A 20,179-nucleotide genomic window follows, 5' to 3' on the forward strand; every position below is an offset into this window, starting at 1 on the left:
AAAAAAAAGAATCGTAATAAAGAAGGATTAATGCTTCAGTTCTTTTATTCTTTCTTTTCCTCAGTTATCCAGGAGAACTTTTTATCTCCATCTTTTCCATTTGGTTTCCTGGCAGGGAATCTCTGAAGATTCCCACACTAGTGGAAATAATATTTTATGTACTAAAGTTGAAAAAGGATAACGTGTTCTGCCAAATAACTAGTACAAACTTCTGACCTTTGGAACGATAATAGACATGGTATTTGGAAATGCTACTTTTACTACGGAAGTTCAAAATGAAGGAAAAAAAAAAAGAAAATGAGCGTTGCTAGACTTTATGGGACTGAAACCAACTCATTTTTGAGAGCATCTTATGTTCTCTCTGTTGTGGTTGCAGGGTAATGACTGTGTGATGTTAAAGGTAGTTGCTTTTAAGATCCAGGCTGTCCATCCCGCTGTTGTTGTATCTGCAATGGTACCAGGCACAGCCCCAGCACAGTCTACAGTGGAGGAAATGTCATATTTCCTCAGCTTTTTCTTTGAAGAAAACACTAGAAATATTATAAAACAACTTGGAATGGACAATAAAGTCCTTGAGCACAACAAAGACGATTGTGCCATAAAGGGCAAGTGGTAAAGAGAATGGGAAGGGGTGGCTGGAGAAAGGGGAGAAACAAAAACACTCTTGTTTGTTAGGAAGGAAAGAGGGAAAAAAAAAAAGGACAAACACAAGTTGTGTGCCTGCATAGCTTTGATCTCCTAAATTTACAGAATTGGACTTGGGGTAGGAAGGAAATCTTCCGAGGCGTGTTTGACACACGGCGGCTTCCTGGTGTCCCCGAGGGGCCGTCGGTCCTGGGAACGCGGGGCTTGGGAGAACTTTGTAAATCCCCACAGGGCTCCTGAGCTGTGCCAGCAGCTTTTTTGTATTTAATATAAAGAGCTCCCAATTCGCAGGCCCATCCTTCCACCCTCATGCCCGAGGCCTCAGTGGGCAGCGCGGGGATGGGGTCACTCCCCAAGCCAAAGGCTTGGAGCAGCTCAGGAATCACGGAGGCCAATGTCCTGCGAACAGCAGTGCGAGGAAGAGGTGGGAAGGCAGGCAAAGCACAGGGGCAGCGGTGCCATGACAGCGAAGCGAGCCCTGCCCATGGACACTGACTGGGGCAGCGCATCCCAACTGACGTGCACTACATGCAATTAATGCAGAAAATGCTTTATTGCGAGTGTAGGTGAATGCAGAAAATGCTTTATTTGGGGCGCAGAGGCGGCACAAAAGCTGTTTTCAGCAGAAACTCCAGGCCCCCCCAACCCTCACACAGCGCGGCGGCGGGGCCGCCTCAACGCGCACGCGCCGGGCCCCTCCCGAGCCTCGCGAGCCTTCGCTCCGCGCCGCCCGCCGGCCCCGCCCCCGCCCGCCCAGGGGGGCGGAGCTCGCGCCGGCCCCGCCCGCCCCTCCGCCCCGCCCCTCGCCCCTCTCGCTGATTCTCGGGTTAAAGCGCCCGCGCTCGCGCTTTTCCGGGTCTGGGGGATGCGCGCCGGCTGAGCGGGGCGGGGGGTCCGGGCGGCACCGGCGGCTCCCCGGCGGCTCGAACGGAGGCGCGCGCTCGCTCCCCGCCCGCGGGGGCTCCTCTCCGCGGGACCCTCCGCCGCCCCGCGCCGCGGAGCTCCCCGCCCGCCCGCGCGGCTTTGTGCGGGCGCGGGAGGGCGGAGCCGCGGGGGCCGCGCGCGGGGAGTCCCGCTCGGGCCGGTAAGTTGGCGCAGGGCGCGATGGGGAGCGGCGCCGGCCCCGGGACCGCGCCGGGAGCCGCCGCCGCCCGCCCCGAGCGCCGCCAGCGCCGCTGAGCCCCGGCCGAGCCCCGAGCGCCAGCCCGGCGGCGGGCACCGCGCCCGGCCCTGCCCGGCCTCGCCGAGCCGCCCCGCTCCGCTCCCCGCGCGGGGCGAGTGTCGCGGCCGGAGCGCCCCGGCGGGAGCCCCGCGGCGCGGGAGGATGAGCGCCCCGGTGGAGCCCAGGATCAAACAGGCGCTAAGGAAGAAGCCCACGGAGCGCACTCCCGAGGTGAGGCGGCCCCGCTCCCTCCCGGAGCGCGGCTCTCCCTGTTTATTTTGTCACTTTCCCCGTGTCGCAGCCGCGCTCCGCCGGCGCGGGCTCCGCGGTGCCCGGTGTGTTCGCACGCTCCCCCCGGGCTGGCCCCGGAGCGCGGTGTTTGTTCATCGCTCTGCCGAGCCCGAGCTCCGGGGACCGGCGCGGTTCGGAACGCCCCGGGTACGGGCACGGGGCGCTCTCTGGGCTGTGCCAGGCCAGCTGCGGGGAGAAGAGGAAGAACGAGAAGCAGATCGCCGGAAAGTGAAATGATGCATATTTCAGTGATGCAAAACTTCTGGGAAAAAGTTTAGGGAGCTGAAAGCCTTTGCTTACCTGCACGGTGATGCAGATTTAAACAAAACCAAACTAATTATGCTGCGCAGACTTCATAAAGATGTTTCTGCAGTGAGTAGGAGTGTAGAAATGTGCGAGGCTGGTAAGCTACAATAAAATGCACTTTCCAATTAACTGCCTTCCCTGTCCCTTCCCCACAAGGTAGTCTGTAATCAGCCATGTATTTTTGGGAATGGTAAATGCCGTGGAGCATTAACTTAATAATGAAATACATTTGATAGCATTTGCATTTACTGAAGGGCTGATTGGAGTTTGTTTGCTTACTTACCCTTTGCCTTCCTTTAGTTGTTTCCCTTGCTGTGATTTTTTTTTTTTTTTAAGTGCTCAAGAATTAGTGGTATGAAGTGATACACTCTTGAGTTTGTCCCTTGGAGACTGGGAAACATCTGTTCTCCCTTGATACTTCATGGAGAGCAGAATGTCCTGCCTGGCCTTCCTTATAAGTTAAATATGAAAGGGCGACTCAGGGAGAGCTGCTCTGGAGTACGTCCTACAGGACAGAGTCCCCCATTCCCTCTCAAGTCAGCCTTGTGAGTGAAATACAGATGTTCAGTCCCAATGTTTACTCGCCTTGGGATATCCCACACATTCCTCCCTGTGTCTCTGAATTAATGATGAGGCAGACTCTCTGTTCGTTCTTTCCCCTTTATTTTTAGAACTCCTCTCTTGCTTCAGACCTTTCTTTCTCTCTCTTCAGCTGGAGTCTTCAGTTAGCAAAATTCCTTTGCCAGTGTGGTTTGCAGTGTTGGGCAACTGGGTTCATCACAGAAGTGTCATTCATGAGCTGGCATTCCCTGCTGGCTCGTCATGGCTTGGACTTTGGGGAACAGGTAATCTGGCCTGGCCCAAAACCTCTCCCCACTCACTGTACCAACATCTGTTGCTGTGTAGGGCTTGTTTGTTCTTTATTTTTAGGCGTCCCCAATTTTCCACCCAGCAGCTGTCATGGAATTCTTTAGGGTTGTCCACTTATTTTGGTGAGAAATGGCTAAAACTGCTTTAAAATAATTATTTTGCTTAACCTTGTAGTGTTAAACTGACCGGTATCACCATGTCCAGCTGCTTGGGGTTTCGTGTGGATCCGTGTAGGTTCCCATTGAGACTGACATCAGGGTTGTGTGCAGGTTTGAATTTGCCAAGGTATCTTAATTGTAGAAAAAAAAAAATCTAATCTTTGCTTGTCTAACTAATAGCGCTTCCAAAATGATTAAAAAAAAAAATCTTAATTCCCTTGTTAATCTGGCCCTTTTTTGGCAGGCTTTTAGAGACACCGCACAGCGAGACTACTCGTGATTAAAGTTAAACATGTACTTAAAACTTGGCAGGATTGGGTCCTCTGTTCTCGCTGCCTGTTGCTGAGTGGATAATTACAGTCAAATCACTTTTGTTTTCTCGGGGTACTTTTTGTTTGTATATATTTAGAAGGAGAAGCTCTTCCCTGTTCCGATAGCAGGGTGTCCCTGGGGGTCCCCGGCCTGGGTCTGTGCTACCTGCTCAGGTACAAAGCACAACATCGAACCCCCCGTCGCAGTCACGCTGGCACATTCCTCAAACATCTGCAGTGTTATTCATTCATTTATTTATTTAAAATCATGCTCAGCATCCTGACTTGTCCTCTCTCTCCTGTGTAGGCTGCAGGACTCGGGACAGGGGAGTTGAAACCTTAGCGCAGCCATCGGGTCAGACCCAAATTTCGGGCGTCCCTGCACAGGATGTACAATCTGGTGACTCCTGTCCTGAAGTATCCACTTGTACACAAAGTGTGGCTTCATTTCTCCCCTCCTACTCTCGGGGGAAGGTATCATCAGCTCCTCCCACATGGAATCAGCTGCCCGTGCCCTTTGGCTGTGTTTTTGTGCAGGAACCCCCACATTCCCCAAGCCGTGAGCAGCATTTTGTGATAAGCCAAAGCTGCTTGTCCACATGACTTTCAATCACTTTCAGCCCCCTTCTGCCCCCGTCTCTACTTCTGATCCTGCAGTTTATACGAGCAGTTTACCTGGGTATTTATCACAAATTACAGGGTTGGGGCTGTGCTGATTAGTAGCATGGTCTGGTGCTTCATTCCTGTCATCTCTACAGAGTCTGGAAAAATACAGATAAACACTCCACATGCCAAAATTTGCTTACAAGTAGTAGAATTATCCATATGATTTTGATTTAAGTCTCTTTCTTGGCGAAATGTTTTAATTTCTAAGAACTACGAAACTAAGCAGGGAAGCACTCAAGTATTTTTGTAATTTACTTATTTTGAAAATTACCTCAATGGCTTGCTCAAGTAAAGGTTTTTTCTGTTGATGCCATGAATATTTTTGTTTGGAAAAAATCTCTGTTAGGGCAAGTTTTCAGTGTTGTGGTAACATTCCAATGTTTGCTAATTGTTAAAGTGTATAAGTTATGCATATTAGGCATGTACACACTTGATTTTTTTTTTTTTTGGTTGCTCAGATACTTCTTGTGTTATAATCTTTAATTTATTGGGGGGGGTATTTTGATGAACTTATAGAGATTGTAGCAAACCTTTAATGATGTGTACATTTTTATGTAATTGTTGTGTTACTCTGTTTAGAAACTTTCTTTAGAACTACCCGAGGTTTTGATGCCTTTCCTCTGCCTTTCCTCTCCTCTAGTGCATCACTGTAGGGGGCATATTGTAAATATGTGGTGCAAGTGACTTTTCTATTGGAAAGGCTTCCAGAATGTTTCCTGGGGGACTGATGTCCATGTATGTGGCAGATGCTGCTGTAGGATTTGAGTGAGTCCCACTTAGTCAAACGTCTGACTTGTTGGTTCCATGATGGACATCATGACCCTGGGCTGACTCTGGATATAAATCTGTCTTTCAGGTACAGCCTGAAAGTGCAGAATTTGTGAGGCTTCTCTCAGATGTTAGTTTGGATAACAGATTATCCTAACAAATCATCCTTTCTGTCTTGTCAGAGAGAGGAAATCTTGGCAGTAATTGGATACTTAATCACTTTAAAAAAAGTCATACCTATATTTAAACTGTAGGATTTCATACACTCGTTGAATATTTTAATACCTGCATTTGTCTTCCAGGGTTATGCAGATGTGTGCGTGGTGGTAAATCTGTGAGTGTTCATACATGCAGATCCTCCAGTTCTTGCAGGCTGGGAATATGGGCTTTACTGTGCAGTGTTTTGGCTGTTTCTTGTGTCACAGGTGGGGATGTTAAATTAGTAACTTGGGAATATTAGAAGAAATAGAAGAACATAGAAATAGAACAGAAAATATAATAGAAGAAAATCTTTTGTTCAAAGCAGTAGGAGGGGAGGATGAATGCTCATGCCACCATGTGTGCATTCTCATTAAAGGTTTAATTTTTTCGAGGCCCACAATTCCTTATCAGATCTGTACAAAGGCTCTGATGTTGGTCTTTTGGGGAGTGGTTTAACGCCTGCCTCAGATAAGGGCTCAGTGGCTGATAGGGCCAAACAGCAAATGACGCTCCTTTTTCTTTCCCTTCCCTTCTCCTCCCCTCCCCTCCCATGGGCATGCTCTCTTCCATTTTTAATGGATCCTTTCCCCAGTTTAGTCTCTTTTAGTTCTTCATGACTTTGTTCTAGACAGTGTTTACTTTCGTGGTTCAGAAAGCTTTGCCTTTATTTGACTTCAAAGAGTTGGAGTTTATTTTTATGCTCTGAGCTCTTGTATTTTCCTAACTTTGTCTTGTTGCATTAATTCTTGATTAATGATAATTCGACTTTATTTGGCAATACTAACTACCCTCCTTCTCTTCCTGTTCCCTTTTTATTAATACAGTGGAAAGAGGAAAAACCTAATTTGCAGAATTGTGTCATAACGGAGTCTGCTGTTTGGAGTGTGTATGTGATGCTTCTTGATGGCTTAGGTACAGAGAAATGGATCTGCATGGATGTAAATCATGCACAAATAGTACATTGATGGGCATTATAAAATGGCTGTAATAAATAAAATAAATTATTGCTGACAGCATAACAAAGGCAGTCTTGTACTGTAGCACAGCTGAGCCAAACAGAAGAGAACATCTGCTTCTTGTTTCCAGAAATAACTGGTATTTTGAAGTGGGTTTTTTCATCCTTTTAATAATTTTCAGAAAACTCAGTAGGTGAATGGGATTAGCCGTTGCTAAAATCCATTGTTTCTACAGTTTGCTGTGAGCTTTTAGGAGTGTTGATGTAACAAGGGTGTTGGTTTTGGATAGTCACTGAACACACTGGAATTGTAGAATCACTACAGAAGTGGAGATACCTGCAGTTACCAGAAAGCCAAAAAGAAATTTGTGTTAAATGAAATTGCAGATGCTGGTTTGTGTTTAATAAAAATACCTTACTCCTAATATGTGGGCCTCCAAAACAGGGACAGAGTAGTGATGGAAACCTGACTCCTGCCATAGTTTTCTCCCACCTAACCCCTGTCTTACAATTCCATTCCCATTTTTTGGTCAGGGATCTGTTCTTTACAGGTGACACTTTGTAAGGCTTTGTCCTGCCAGTAACAGTTCTGGAGCTCCAAGTGAAGATGAGCAGCAGCCACCTGGTGTAAAATCCTTGAGACTGTTCTGTGTCTCTGCTTTGGGGCCTTTGCCAGAGAACCTCCCCAAACCTCTGTCAAAGCTGCACTGACCAGTGCTACATAACTCTGATCCCTTACCTGGCAGGGCCTGGGGTTGGTCCTGGCACGTGACTGTGCTTGGAAGAGACCTTCAAAGTGGAAATACTGGTTAACACTGGTGATAACCAAAGTGATACAAACAGTACTGACATGCCTGCAATTTACTGCTGATAAATTCCTTCCTGGGTCCTTGTGTGCCCTTCTGTACTCGTAGGTCAACAGTTATTATTTGCAGTTAGGAAAACACAGAACCTTATAATATAATTATGAATAATTTATAAGCAGTTCTGTGAAGGCGACAGTTTTATTTTTGTTCAGTAAGACTGAAAAATGAAATGCACAAAAATCAATTGTTTCATTGGCAAAAATGTTGAGTAACTGCAGCTTTAGAGTGCATGCACTCCTCCGTTGACACCAGGTTCCATGAGCATCTTGCTAAGACTAGAAAAGACCTAGAATTGTGAGATTTTCTTAAATCTCAGTCTCTTTAAATAACATGTGTTGTAAAGCTTTTTTTATAGCCGTCTAGTAAAATCAAAGTTCAAAACAGAGGTACCTGAGGAGTGGCACATTGAATATTGTATTGGTGGCTGACAGCTCTTAAGATTGAGTCTTATTCACAAGCAGAATATAGTTCCTTTGTTAATGAAGCAGGTCCTGAAATTCTTATTACTTTTAATGAAACAGTAATAAACCTTCTCTCTTCCTCCTGTGCTTCCCTGCCACATAGCTTTCAGCTGAAGGTAAAACAAAGCCACATTTTTTTTTCCCAGCTGCTCATTAAATTAATGTATTTAAGCTCATGATAAATACAGTGTTGACAATCCTGGAGGATTGTCCGACAAGCCTCGGAGCTTTGGGAAAACTGCGTCTCTTAAGCTGCCAGCTTGATGAGTTAAGAAGTTTTCAGTGCTCTGGATTTTCCTCTATTTTGTCTTTTGCTTTGGGTGGGTAGTTGTGTCTTATTATTCTATTTCTTAGTACAGTGTAGTATCATGAGTCTTCATCTCAATTAGATGTGTGGTTTTCCTGTAATAAAAAAAGCCAAGCGTGCAAACTCTTGTATTACCTCAGCAAATGCTGCTTGATAATCCAAGTTCATAAACTTTGTGTTTGCACCTTGTTTTTGGAGGTGATGGAGGATGATGTTCTTGGGCAGACACGTCTCAGTCTTTCATTGCCAGAGCTCAAACAGGCACCAATTGGTTCATGTTGGCAGCAGTCAGTCAATCTTCCTAAACATCCCTGGGAACCCAGTGCAGGTAAAATGTGACTGTCCTCCTCCCTGAGATTGGGCAGGGTCAAATCTCGCTTCTGCATAATTGAAATTAACCTCCATTTGCGTAATTAATCTGTGGCTGATCATAGGATTGGCTTTGAATTCACAAAATCTGACTTAAAATCGGGCTGTTTGGTTATTCCGTGTTTTCACTGCCGGGTGGACACAGCTCCACGCTCGGGACGTGCAGTCGAATTCTTGGCCAGAAGTACTCAACAACCTGGCACATGTCAGTATACAAATAACTCAGATTATCACTGCTTAGAACCTTAAGAACAACACACTTTCTGAAGCTGAAATCAGCCCTAAATTAGTTGGACGTAAAAAAATAAAATCCATCTGTTGTTTCAAATGAACCAAAATACAATATTGGAGCATTTGTCAGTTTTTAGCAAATGTTAATATATGTAAATATTCAGCTCTAAGGGCTTCAGTGTCTGTCTTAGGAAGGGGTTTTTGTTTGGTTTTGAACATCTTTTTGCATTTGTTTTTGTTGTGCTTTCAGCAGCAAGCTTGAAGGTGTTGCTCATATTAGTCTTTGGATTATTTATATCTCAGAGATACAAATAACATTATGTCGAGCCTTGGACAAGGTACCATGTTCACAGAGAAGGGCTCTGGTTTGGCTGTTCTGCAGCTGTTGTCTGGCTGGAATACCTGCAAGGAAACTTTGCTAGTGGTTCTCAGAAATAAGTATTTTTTCCAACTTTCTTAACAGTTAGAGCCTGTTGACTTCAGTCAAATATAGATTCAAGGTTCAAACGAAATAAATCAGGTTTCAGGGCACTGTTTTAGCTTCGAGTATATTTCCTGGCTTTTTTTTTGAAGTGACATTGACAAATAGGTTTTTCTTAAATTTAGAGTCTGTCTAAGAAAGTTTCCTTGTTCAAAAAATGTAATATTAAAAAAAGTGGAGAAAGTAGCATGAATTTTTGGGGTAGGTGAGTTTTTTTGGGGTTTTAGAGTCTGTGTCCTTATTAACCATACTGTGGGTAAGAATGTTGAAGACTGTCCTGGAAGGGAAAATCTGGGCAAGAATGAAAGGAGTAAAACTAATTCTGATGGAAACAGAGAAACATTGTGATGTTTGTTGTTCTGAAGAAGGTGTATGAATTCTCCTGATTAATTATTTTTGCTGTTTAAAAAGGAAAAAAAAAAAAAGAGTGTCTGGCACTAATGTCATTATGGTGTGAAGTCATGGGCATTACTCCTGGAAATGTCCAGGTGGTTGCCTTGGCATGGTGGTGTTAAAGCTGGTTGGGGTGTGAAATATCTCCTTTAAATATGGGTCTGTGAAGGGTCCTCGGGACTGCATTGCTGCTGCTTTCTGTGATGTGGACAGACCTGGGTTTTTGTGACAGACCTTTTTGTTTTCAGTGGCCTCTTGGACCTGCTCCTCCAAACCACATGGATGTATTAAAGAGAAGATGAAATTACAGTGCACTAATAACCACGGGGACAATGGCTCCTGTGTACTGGCATTGTTTGCACAAAGTTCAGGGTTTGTCTGGAGTGAGTCACTGAGTTACACGTGAGAAGGTGAAAAGCTGTTCCACCATCCTGGTTTGTCTCCTGGATGTCATTTCCAATTCTGATTCATTAAAGTGGAGCAGTGAGTAGGAATGTCGTTCTGTTACGGGGTACAAGTGAGTGGATACCTTCAGACACTGGCTCAGCCTTCTGAGACGTGTGGCACACCTGTCTCCCAGTTCTAGTCCAGCTCACTTGAAGAGTGCAGCTGGGTCTAACTGAGACAGAGCTACAAGTCTGAGCCTCGGGGAGCTTGAGGAATCGTATTAGAGTCAGAAAATATCCTAAGTTGGAAGGGACCCACATTGAGTCCAACTCCTGGCCCTGCATGGGACCACCCCAGGAATTAATGGAACTGATGAGCACAGCTGTGTGCTGCCTGGTCTGGTGGCTTCCAGCATTTCTTCTGTCTAAATCTTGGTGGAATTGTTGTATCTGAACGTCCTAATTAAGTGTAATGAATGTGCAGTATCTCTCTCGTGTGTAGTTACACAAAAAAAGTCAGAGGCTGTTGCCTCATCTAACTTGCCTCTGCTGGTTGGGGTCCACTGAAGGAAGTAGGGCCACAGCAAAAGTGGTAACAGAACCTTTTGGCTTTGTAATGATTTGTGTGTCAGTGTTGCTTGCTTTCTGTGACTGGTTTGTGCCTGTGCACGTGTGGGTGTCTACTGCACACCTTTTGTGTATGGCTTTTAGGTGTCTTTTCTCAAAGATATGCTAACAATAAGGATTTTAAAGGAAATTATATTCTAAGGCACTCTTACATGTATGAATCTTATGTGGGAGGAAAGAAGAAGGTAGTGGTTCTGCTGCAGAGCTCACTAGATCAGAGGGTGCTTGCAGGAATTCTGCTCCTGTATCCGAGGGAGGAACTTTCCATGGTCAGGGATGGCAGGGAGCAGTGTCTTCCCTCTGCAAGAGCTGTCCTCAGCCTAAAAGGAATGCTCTTGAGTAATTTCATACCATCACAGATTCATTAGGTAGGAAGAGACCTCTAAGATCATCAAGTTTAACTGTCAACCCAGCACCACCACCATGTTCCCCATTAAACCATGTCCTCAGGTGCCATATCCGCACTTTTTTTGAACACTTCAAGGAAGGAATGGTGACTCCTCCACTGCCCTGAGCAGTCTGTTCCAATGCTTGACAACCCCTTCCATGAAAAAAATTTTCCTAATGTCCAACCGTAACTTCCCCTGGAGCAGCTTGAGGTCGTTTTCCGTCATCCTGTCACTTGTTACCTGTGAGAAGAATTTCGTGTCGTGCTTTAATGTGTCCAGAGTTTGGTACGTGTAGGAACAGCTTTGTCTGAAACCCCTGTTACCAGGTGTGGTTTGATCTCCTTTTTATTGCTTTTTCGTTTTCCCTTTTAAGCTTCTCCTGCTGTTACAATCCCAATCCAGAGGGATACTCAGGCTGGGATTTCAGTAGCATCGTGCCTCTTGCTTCAGTGCTAGTTGTTGGTTAAAGGAGTGTGAGAATCTGGTGTGAGTGTGGGTAAGAATATTTAACCAAACATCTCTAGAATACATCGAGTGTTCTGAATCTTCCCGTGAAATTGCTCTTGGAGCACAAAGTCCTCTCCAAGTCTCTCACCCTCCCCTCCCCTTCATCTTGTTCAGGAGGTTCAGTGTCTGATGCTGGTGTGTATCTGCCTTGAGATGCTCGGTGTGCAGCCCTGTCTCTGTACCTCAAGCTTTCAGAGGTCTCTCAGGATGTCCTAGGAGGGCTTGCACTTCCTTCCTATTCTTTTTGTTTATATTTTGTTCCAAGAAGCTCTTCAGAAGATTCACTCAGTGCTTCTGGGGGTTTCTGGCTTGACCATACAGTTATCAACGAGGCTTTTGTGTCTGAGAGGTGACTGTAAAACAAACTCCCTGTTTCCACTGGGTGGTTCAAAACATACTAGAAGATTACACAGATAGTATTTACAGATATTTTTCAAGCTGTTGGCCACAGTAATTGTCACTAAAAACCAGAGATCACAGCAGCTCGTTTCATGATAATCTTCACACTAAATGCAGGATTTAGGGCTCAACAGATGTGACTGTGCAGACTAGGTCATACATTGGTATTGATCAGATGTTTTGAGGCTTAGTTCTCCCAGCTATGATGATAGGTAAATTTAGCTTATAGGAGGTTGAAAAATGACTCCAGTTCCTGACCTTTGCTGTCACAGAACACCCGGTGCTCCACAATAGCTGCAGGTCCAGCGAGCAGGGGGTGCCTGCAGTGCCTCCTGTCACACCCCAGCCTGCTGGGGGGAGCTGGTGACCAGCTCATCTCCTACCTGTAACTTCCCAAGATCAAGCTTAGTTTGGTTCTTTTCAGAAGGTAGTAAGACTTGTGCTGCATACAAACCTTGCAGGAGGAGCAAATGGACTTAGAGCATATCACTGTTCCCAGTGATCTTCCAAGGGGTGTGTGAAATGTTGCTCCAAGATTACTTTTCCTCTCCTTGCTTCTACTGTTCCTGAAAAACTGTTTTTTTCGTTTTAATGACAGCTGTGACAGCCCTGAGAGTAAAACCAGAAATTATGGTGAAATCCTGGCCTGGAATTCTTTATTGGAACTTACTTCCTTTAGTACATACTTTTCCCCATGCAGTGGGGTCATGCACTTAGTTTCATCTGTGGAGTGAAAATTTAACTAAGAGTTTTTCACTGGTGAATTAAAATTTAAATATTTAATGTAATATTTTTCTACAAAGCTATTTCTTATTGTAGTATCTGAATTGAAACATTTCATTTCATGCACTGGTTAAGTAGTAACCAGGTGCTTAATTTGAGCTAAAAGGTGAGCCCAGTGCCTTGTTACTGATCTTGCAATAGGAACTCCTTGGGGATATTAGAATAGTGAAGAAGGGCCAGAAAAGGGTGTGGAAGGAGGTGGGAGAGAACTGCGAGTACACTTGGCATTCAGAAAAGTTGCCAAATGGAAAAAAAATACATTTCTTTTCTGCTTTTGTTCTCTAAAACTGCAAAGGGTGGAGGGCAGGCAGTCAAGATGTGTAGGTGTTAAATTCCTCACAGAAACAGTATTAAAGCTGCAAAACACTACAGTGAATTTAAAAAAAAGTAATAAAAAAAATTAATAATTTACAAAAGAAAATCTCTTCAGGTGGTATACCCAAACTGTTTTATATAAGCTTCAGAGAGGAATTCTTCTGTAATGTTTAGTATGACAAAACCATTTCCTGTGTCACTTTGTGTAAGGACAGCTGGGCATCTGCCTACAGTGAAAATAAATAGGAAGAGAGTAATAGTCTTAACGAACTTGTGTGTGTGTCTGTGTAAGAGGAAACTGCGGTGGCAGTGCCCAGGTTTTGCCCACTTGTTGCTAGTGTCAGTTCTGAGGGGTGGAAGGAAGGCAGGCAAACATCTGTCAGCAGTGGTTTGCTGTCCCTGCACGCTGCTGTTGGAAGCTCTCATCCCACACTGTGCTGTTTGCTCCATGACAGAGCCCTGCCTGAGAACCCTTGGACACAGCCGGCTCCTGCTCCCACCACAGGAGTGGAAAGGGTGGAGACTGGCAGTCTGCAGGTGGAATTGAGGCCCTTGGCACTGGAAGGTGGCTTCTGGTGGCCTTGGCAGTTGCAAAGAGGCTGCAAACTTCTTAGGACCATTCTGGATAAACTTCCAGGTTGCAGCGTTTCTGCCAAGCACATGCAAAATTGAGTTTTCATTGAGGAGAGTATTGAGAACAGCTTGATAAAGGCTGTCCAGAGCTCTGATGCCCTTCCCTGTCAGAGGCCTGACCTTCCCATAAAGGAGTTCTGCTCGTGCTGGTATTGCCAAGCCGTTTCTAAAACTAGGAGGTCTTCTTGTTTCAATGGCCTCGGGCTCAAAATATAGAGGGTTTTCCTTTGTTTGATGAAACTGTGATACACCCTTCTTCCTCTTTTGATGATTTCAGTACAGTATTTTGGAAATACCCTGAGTTCAGGGAAGCATGCACAAATTAGCATTCTGCATCTGGTTTCTCGAGGTTCCTTAGCTCTGCTAATTATTGGTTAGCTTCTAGCATGTCAAGAGCGTAGCAAATTCTTGACAAATAGAACAAAAATAACTGCCTTAAGGGATTCTCTCTTTGTAATCTTTTTGCGCCTGATTAAAGCATTGACATTTAAGCAGTCTGTCCTTCAAAGAATGGTTAATAATGAGCCTCGAATGTTGGTCCTCTTGGTCTGGAGGGAGGGAGTTCTTGGAGTGGTGTGTTGTGTTGCAGGCATAGACAATTTGGCCTTTTGGCCAAATAATGAATTCCTAGAAAGAGAGAGTTCCAGAGCTGTTGTAAGGATTTTCACCTTGGCACTCTGCATGTGAAGGAGCTGGAGAGTGAGGTCTGCCTTTGTAAACTGTGTTGTGGATTTAGCGTTCAAAGGTGATGGAGTTGCTCCTGTTACACATCAGTTTTGGGAGCTTTATTACACTCTGTCACAGAGGGTTGTGCTTGCCAGTGGCCACTAGATATTGTGGGTTATCCATGGATGGTATTCTACTTGAATCTGATTTACTTGATGCTACTTGATTTTCAGGGTTCTTTGTAGCATGTCCAGCTGTATTGGTTTGGCCAAGCAAAATTGTTCTTTCCGATTGTTGCAGAAGGAGTTTCTGTTCCTGTTTCCCATTTGAAGTAGGAAGGAAACTGGAAGTCCTATGTTAGGCTGCTGACCTCCTGTCAAATGCATTTATTGCTTCCATTTGTGTTGGGTGGTGAGGCTTCCTTCAGCAAACTCCTCCAGGGATGGAAGTCACCATTACAGGTGATGTACAAGAGGCTTGGCGGAGTCTTCTGGTTCTTCTGAACTGACCTGTACAGGGGCAAAGGGGCATCATCCAGCTACTGTGATCATTAGGAAAGACCTCTTCTCTTTGTGCCTGTGCCAGCCTGCCATGCCAGCCTGACTCCTGAGCCTTTTTTGGCTGGATTGCACAGCTCAGGAGAGGAAACTTTGTTCAGTTCTGTTTCCCCGCTGTACACGTGAGCTAAAAGGAGGGATTATGGGGAACAGCAGACCTGCAGTTAACAGGTCTGTAAGTAACAGTAGCACAGCTGAGCACAACCACGGTTTTAAGAAAAGCTGAGAATCTCCCTTGCGCTGAGTTTAGGTCTCAAATCCAGCAAATCTGGCTGGGTAGAATTTGGAGGTCGTGGACTTCAGTGTTTAGAGTGGCATTGCTTTGATTTTTCCCATGCTACAGTTGAACATGTTTTGTACAACCATTTTTTTTATGTGAGATATAATTATGTAACTCTTGCAGTTGTGAATGTTTATGTAATAAAGCAAGAATCTTTAGATAACAGGCTTTCCACTCCTCTGACACTGGGACAGAGTGCACCTGGCAAGTCCTGCAGTGGGCCAGCTGCCTGAGTGAGAGGCTGAGACACTCTAAATGCACAGCTTTTCCACAGAACACACAGCAGACATCTCCTAGTTTTCAGTGTTATTGTGCAGAATGTCTGAACTGTAATACTGGATCCTTCTGCTCCTCCTGGGGAGGGGCTGGGATGTGGAGTGTGTGTTCTCTGTACTCACAGGTGTGACTGTCCAGAGATCATGGTGGGGTAATATTTATTGCAGCATTCTCCTGCTGGGTCCAGACTTTGCCTTTCATCACCCTGTGTGGATCTTCTCCTTTAATGTGAACTGATGAGTCAAAAGTCTGCATTTTAATTTAAGGCATTGCATTGCTGCTTATAAAGCCAACTTTGATGCTCAGATTAGGTTTAGTATTAACAGGCTGAGTTTTTTTTTTCCCCATCTTCAGTGAATAATGGTGGTCTTGCTCTCTTAAAACAGAAGTCTTCCTTGATTTGCTTAAAAGTGGATATGTTATACCTCCATAGAGGCTGTGGTTGGCTAATGCTGGAAGAGTGAGAGGCTGGAGGGTTCTCTGGTGAGTTGTGTTACAAATTAGTGTTGATCATGGTTTCCTAGGAATGAGAAAGGTGAGATGGGCTTGTTTTGGGTTTGTATTCAAAGGTAATTGTAGCCTCTAAAGATTTTGGTCACTTGTTTGTTGTTCCTCCGAATGCTGAAGTTGTTAATTTTCTCAATTAGAATTATTCCCTTTGTAACATCACACATCAATGATCAGTGTAATGAATAGGGAAGTGCACAGCTATCTCTCTCTGCCATTTATTTGGTTTGATTTCAAACGTGAGACCTGTTAACCAAGCTAGATGAGTATGTATGTGTGTATATAACTCCTCAGTTTGGATCTGTAAGCTCCTTTGTGGTTTATGGCACAGATGTTGTTGAGAAACACAAAAGATGATGTTCAGGCAGTGGCAGAGCATGAATTGTCAGAGTTTTGCTGTGGTGATTTGTGCTCAGATGTTGCAGTGAGGTCAGTCTGGCTGATTTCTTTGCTGCCAGCAAAGATGTGAAGAGCTACTGCTGTCACTCTTGTGTTTGGTGAGGGATGGAAGTGTTTGCCATCCTATGGATACACCTGTACCCAGGCATGTTAGCCTTCCTCAGCACGTGAGGGGTGTTCTAACCCTTGTGGCACTGGTAGAGCTTAATTGTGGGAATCTGAGTTAACTTGGAGTCCTCTAGGGGATGTTGCCTCCTGTGGATACAGTAACTTTCCTGGATTGCTCTATTTCCTAGTGCTTTCCTAATACCAGGATGCAGGAGGAATTACTGGTGAACATATTGCTGCTGTCCTCTGCAGGAATTCCTTCATAGTTCATAATGACACTGTTATGGGAATAAAATAGCTGGAGCTTGATTTTTTTTTTTCTTTTTTTTTCTTGCAGTGGTTTTACTGAAAAAGATTGTAGAAGAGCTTTACATTTGTGTGATATTTTATTCTACAATTATAATCTCATCATTCTCTTAATATTTTACTGATGCACTAAAACATTTTTAGGTACTTGGTAGAGCTGTATTCCTCTCCATTACCTAGATACTGAGTGGGTGACTTAAGTTACAATATTTATAAATATCTCATTTGTTTTGCTTTCAGTATTATTTATTTATCAGGACTTTGTTCCAGACAGACATGATCTTTGCTTGCTTGAATTCACAAAGAAATAAGAAATTATACACTGCAAAATCCTAAATGTGCCATTATAAAAATAACAGTATTCTTATCTATTTGTATAAAATTCTGACAACCAATATGATGGAAGAAAGCTGCAGTCAAGTGTTATTGTTGTGTCTGTCAGTCCTTCTTTGCTTGGGATACCTGTTGTAGTGTTGAGGGCAAAGCAGGATGAAAATGTGGAGCTCTTGACAACGGAGTGTTTGTGTGTTACACATGAAACAGCAGTTCCTGGTCCAAGAGGCAGGAAAGAACACAAGAACTAGAGCATTCCTACAGTAAGAGCAAAGTCATGTGTGGGTGACAACTGGGATGTTTAACATTTCTCAGTCCCACACAGACACACTCCCAAGTTGTCATTACACATAAGCAGAAAACTGACCTTTGGATTTCGTCTCTCAGCTCCAGGTTTCTGAACCAAATTTCTAATTTAATAAGAATGTACCTTTTTTTCTGAACGTTACAGTGTTCTGACCTTTCCTATCACAATTCCTTCTTTTCTTGAAAGGAAATTTCAGATGTTGGTACCTTCCTCTAAAAGAGCAGGGAGTTTCTTTGTGAATCAGGCAAGATGATTTTTTGGGAGTTATGGCCAAAAAGTTCAAGGTGAAATATTGTTATTTGATGGGTGCTTGTCCTCTGGGTGGGAGGTTGGTCATTCTGACAAGTGTTCAGCAGCGTGACTAGCAAAGTGTTGACTGTCCTGGAAGCCTGAAATTGCCTGTTTTGCTTGCTGATTTTGGGCAATTTTTCAAGAGCCTGGGTAAGGAGGCTGCTTTTACAGTCTGTGTTACTGAGAAATGTTTGTTATAAGGTCCTGCTCTTTGGTAGAGATTAATTTTGGATGTTGTGAACTTCTCATCCTGTTGAACTCCAGGAACTCAGGGATTTTGAGTCAGCTTGATTTTGGTGTTTTCTATCATCAACATATAAGTCTGAAAGATATTTTAAAATTCAGTAATGAGTGTCTGGGAACTTCAGGGTAATATTTTACTTGAAGAGTCTTTTTCATAGCTCTGCTTTTGTTCTGAACCATGATAAGGCCAGAATTGTGCTTCAGATATTCAAAACTCCTCAGAAACTGCCTGCTTTGAAGCAGTGACATCTGATGTTCCTGTCTCTCCAGTTCAGGGCCCTTGGAATTTCACTCTGCAAAATCAGCTTTTCCAAAGGAAGTTTTTTCTCTGGCGAAGTCAGGGTTCCAGAAATGCTGAGTCCGTGTGATGGAACAGCAGTAAAAATACAAAATTTCCCTTCCCTCATTCCTTTTAAATGTTTTTCTTTCTGCCAAAGTCTTAATATCAACATAGTCCAGGGTTCTGGGGTGGAAGGTGTTTATCTGTATTGGGTGTGGGGAGCGACTGGTGAGTAGAGAAACTTTTTGTTTTGTTTTCATGCAGAAAGACTTTGGGTTTTAATATTACTTTTAGAAGGATGCCACTGAATGGAGGTACTTTGAGTCCATCAATAAACTGTCATAGTATTTCTAGAGTCTCTGTTTTTAAAGATTTAGCTTTTCCAAATTTTATTAAGCATACTTTGATTGTTATAAGTCTGTGTCTGTAGCCCTATGTGCATGTGAGGAGGAAATATTAGAAAATAAGATAAAAATCCAAGTGTGCAAATGTTACTTCTTACTGTCTGCAGAAACAAAAGCCAGATTTTAGTTTCCTGTTTGTGGCTGTACTGTTATTAACTGCTGCTGTCAGTTGGAATTACTTCCTGGATACACAAAAGAGTAAAGTGAAGTCCCTTTTTCTCTCTTTTCTCCTGTATAAAGATACTATAATAACCAGACTGACATTTCCTCATTTGGAAAAACCAGTATTTGTGATCACTATGGGTGAATGTAAAGTTTAGAGCTTAGGGAGGAGTCCTGTATCATGGTCATGGTATGATCCATAGTTGGCTAATGGACATAGGCACCAAGAGGATGTGGACATATGAAAGACTGTAAATCTAAGAATTCAAGTTCTTGGTCATTTGAAGCTGTTCAACCTCTTTATGGAATATGTGCTGTTTTTTCTGAATAATGGAATATGGCTCTGAAGTAGCTGAACTGGTTTATTTTATACAAATGTTACTGGGTGCAGTCTCAGGCAGTGATTTAAGATCATGCAAGAGTTTGCTGGTGTGTTCTGTGAAAGGTTCTTTAATTAGGCTTTTTGAATTGGTGGAATTCCCTACATGGGGTGGAGTGGCTCCATTCCTTCTGAGTGCTGCTTGAACTATGTTGTTCCCTGTAAGGTACTTTGTTAAAATCTTTTGAGAGCATTTTCATTCATCTGACTGACTAATCCATCCTTTCTCTTCCCTAATAGTGCCTCAGTGCTCATATTTATTTTTTAGTTTTATTTTTTAAATGGCCTCCAGCTAAATAGGAGGCTACTTTAAAGGGAACTGTTACTCTAAGTAGAGGAGCCCTGAGCTGATGTTCTTTTGCATCACTTGCATTTTTATTGAAGTCAAATGTTTATGCCACTGTACAGGGAGAGTAAATAAGAAAGAGGAGTTGCTGTCTAGTTCATCTCATGAACTTCCTTTTAGTTTAGGGACTGTATATCCTGCTACACATGTTTAGATGTATTTTGCTGCTCCTCCCACAAGTTTTGGGGTAGCTGAGGGGGTGTGTGTATCACTTGGCTTTGGGTGTGTAGGGGGGGTTTCATGAACCAGCATCCCTGTGGTTGGTGAATTTGCTGTGTAGGTGTCTGAATATCTGAATGTGTAAAACGTGGGTCAGAGAACTTCAGCGTGTTTTTCTGTATTTTTATTTCTGGTATTACAGTATCAGGAAAGAATTTGGGAGTACTATTTTTACAATTGGCCTTAAACAGAGACTAAAGGAAACAAGGCGCAGATTCCAGCCTTCGATGAAGCAACAGGAAGGGAAGCAATGAAAACCATAAACTGTGCTGAGTAACATTTCCTCTCTTCTGCTACACTCCCCAAGAGTGACAAAGTCTTTATTGAGCCTGACAGAATTCCCAATAAAAGCTGCATTCAATCTGTATGAAGAACCTGCTGAATCACTGAGAAGCAAGTAATGGCAGCGGGCTGGAGGAGAGCCTCCCACAGCTTGCACAACCTGTGTCCCAAGAATCACCTCTGTTTGCTTTGCTGAAATCTAGGCACCTTTAAAGAACAACTTTAATACAGACAAATTCAGACACTGTCCAGGAGCCTGTTAAAATGCAGGAGTTAAAACTCCTGATACCGAGCGAGTTCTTGGTCTGGTGGAGTTTGTTTCCAGCCTTCTTTCTGTTCAGAGCATGGAAGAGG

The 20,179-nt window shown here is 43.9% G+C and overlaps 1 protein-coding gene across 4 annotated transcripts in view; it reads left to right on the plus strand.

Moving 5' to 3' along the window:
* The first annotated feature begins 1,909 nt into the window (after positions 1-1,909).
* RAPGEF6 (Rap guanine nucleotide exchange factor 6) overlaps positions 1,910-20,179 on the plus strand; it is a 113,367-nt gene continuing 95,097 nt past the window's right edge. For all 4 annotated transcript variants that reach the window (XR_003545737.2, XM_027747691.2, XM_027747693.2 and 1 more), the window contains exon 1: positions 1,910-2,038. Coding sequence is in view for 3 of the 4 variants with exons in the window: in XM_027747691.2 (XP_027603492.1) it covers positions 1,970-2,038 (69 nt within the window). In the remaining variant the exon portion in view is untranslated. The remainder of the gene's footprint in view (positions 2,039-20,179) is intronic.

This window comes from Pipra filicauda, unplaced genomic scaffold (genome assembly GCF_003945595.2).
Source record: "Pipra filicauda isolate LSUMZ 115617 unplaced genomic scaffold, ASM394559v2 scaffold89_size2521313_pilon, whole genome shotgun sequence".
NCBI lineage: Eukaryota > Metazoa > Chordata > Aves > Passeriformes > Pipridae > Pipra > Pipra filicauda.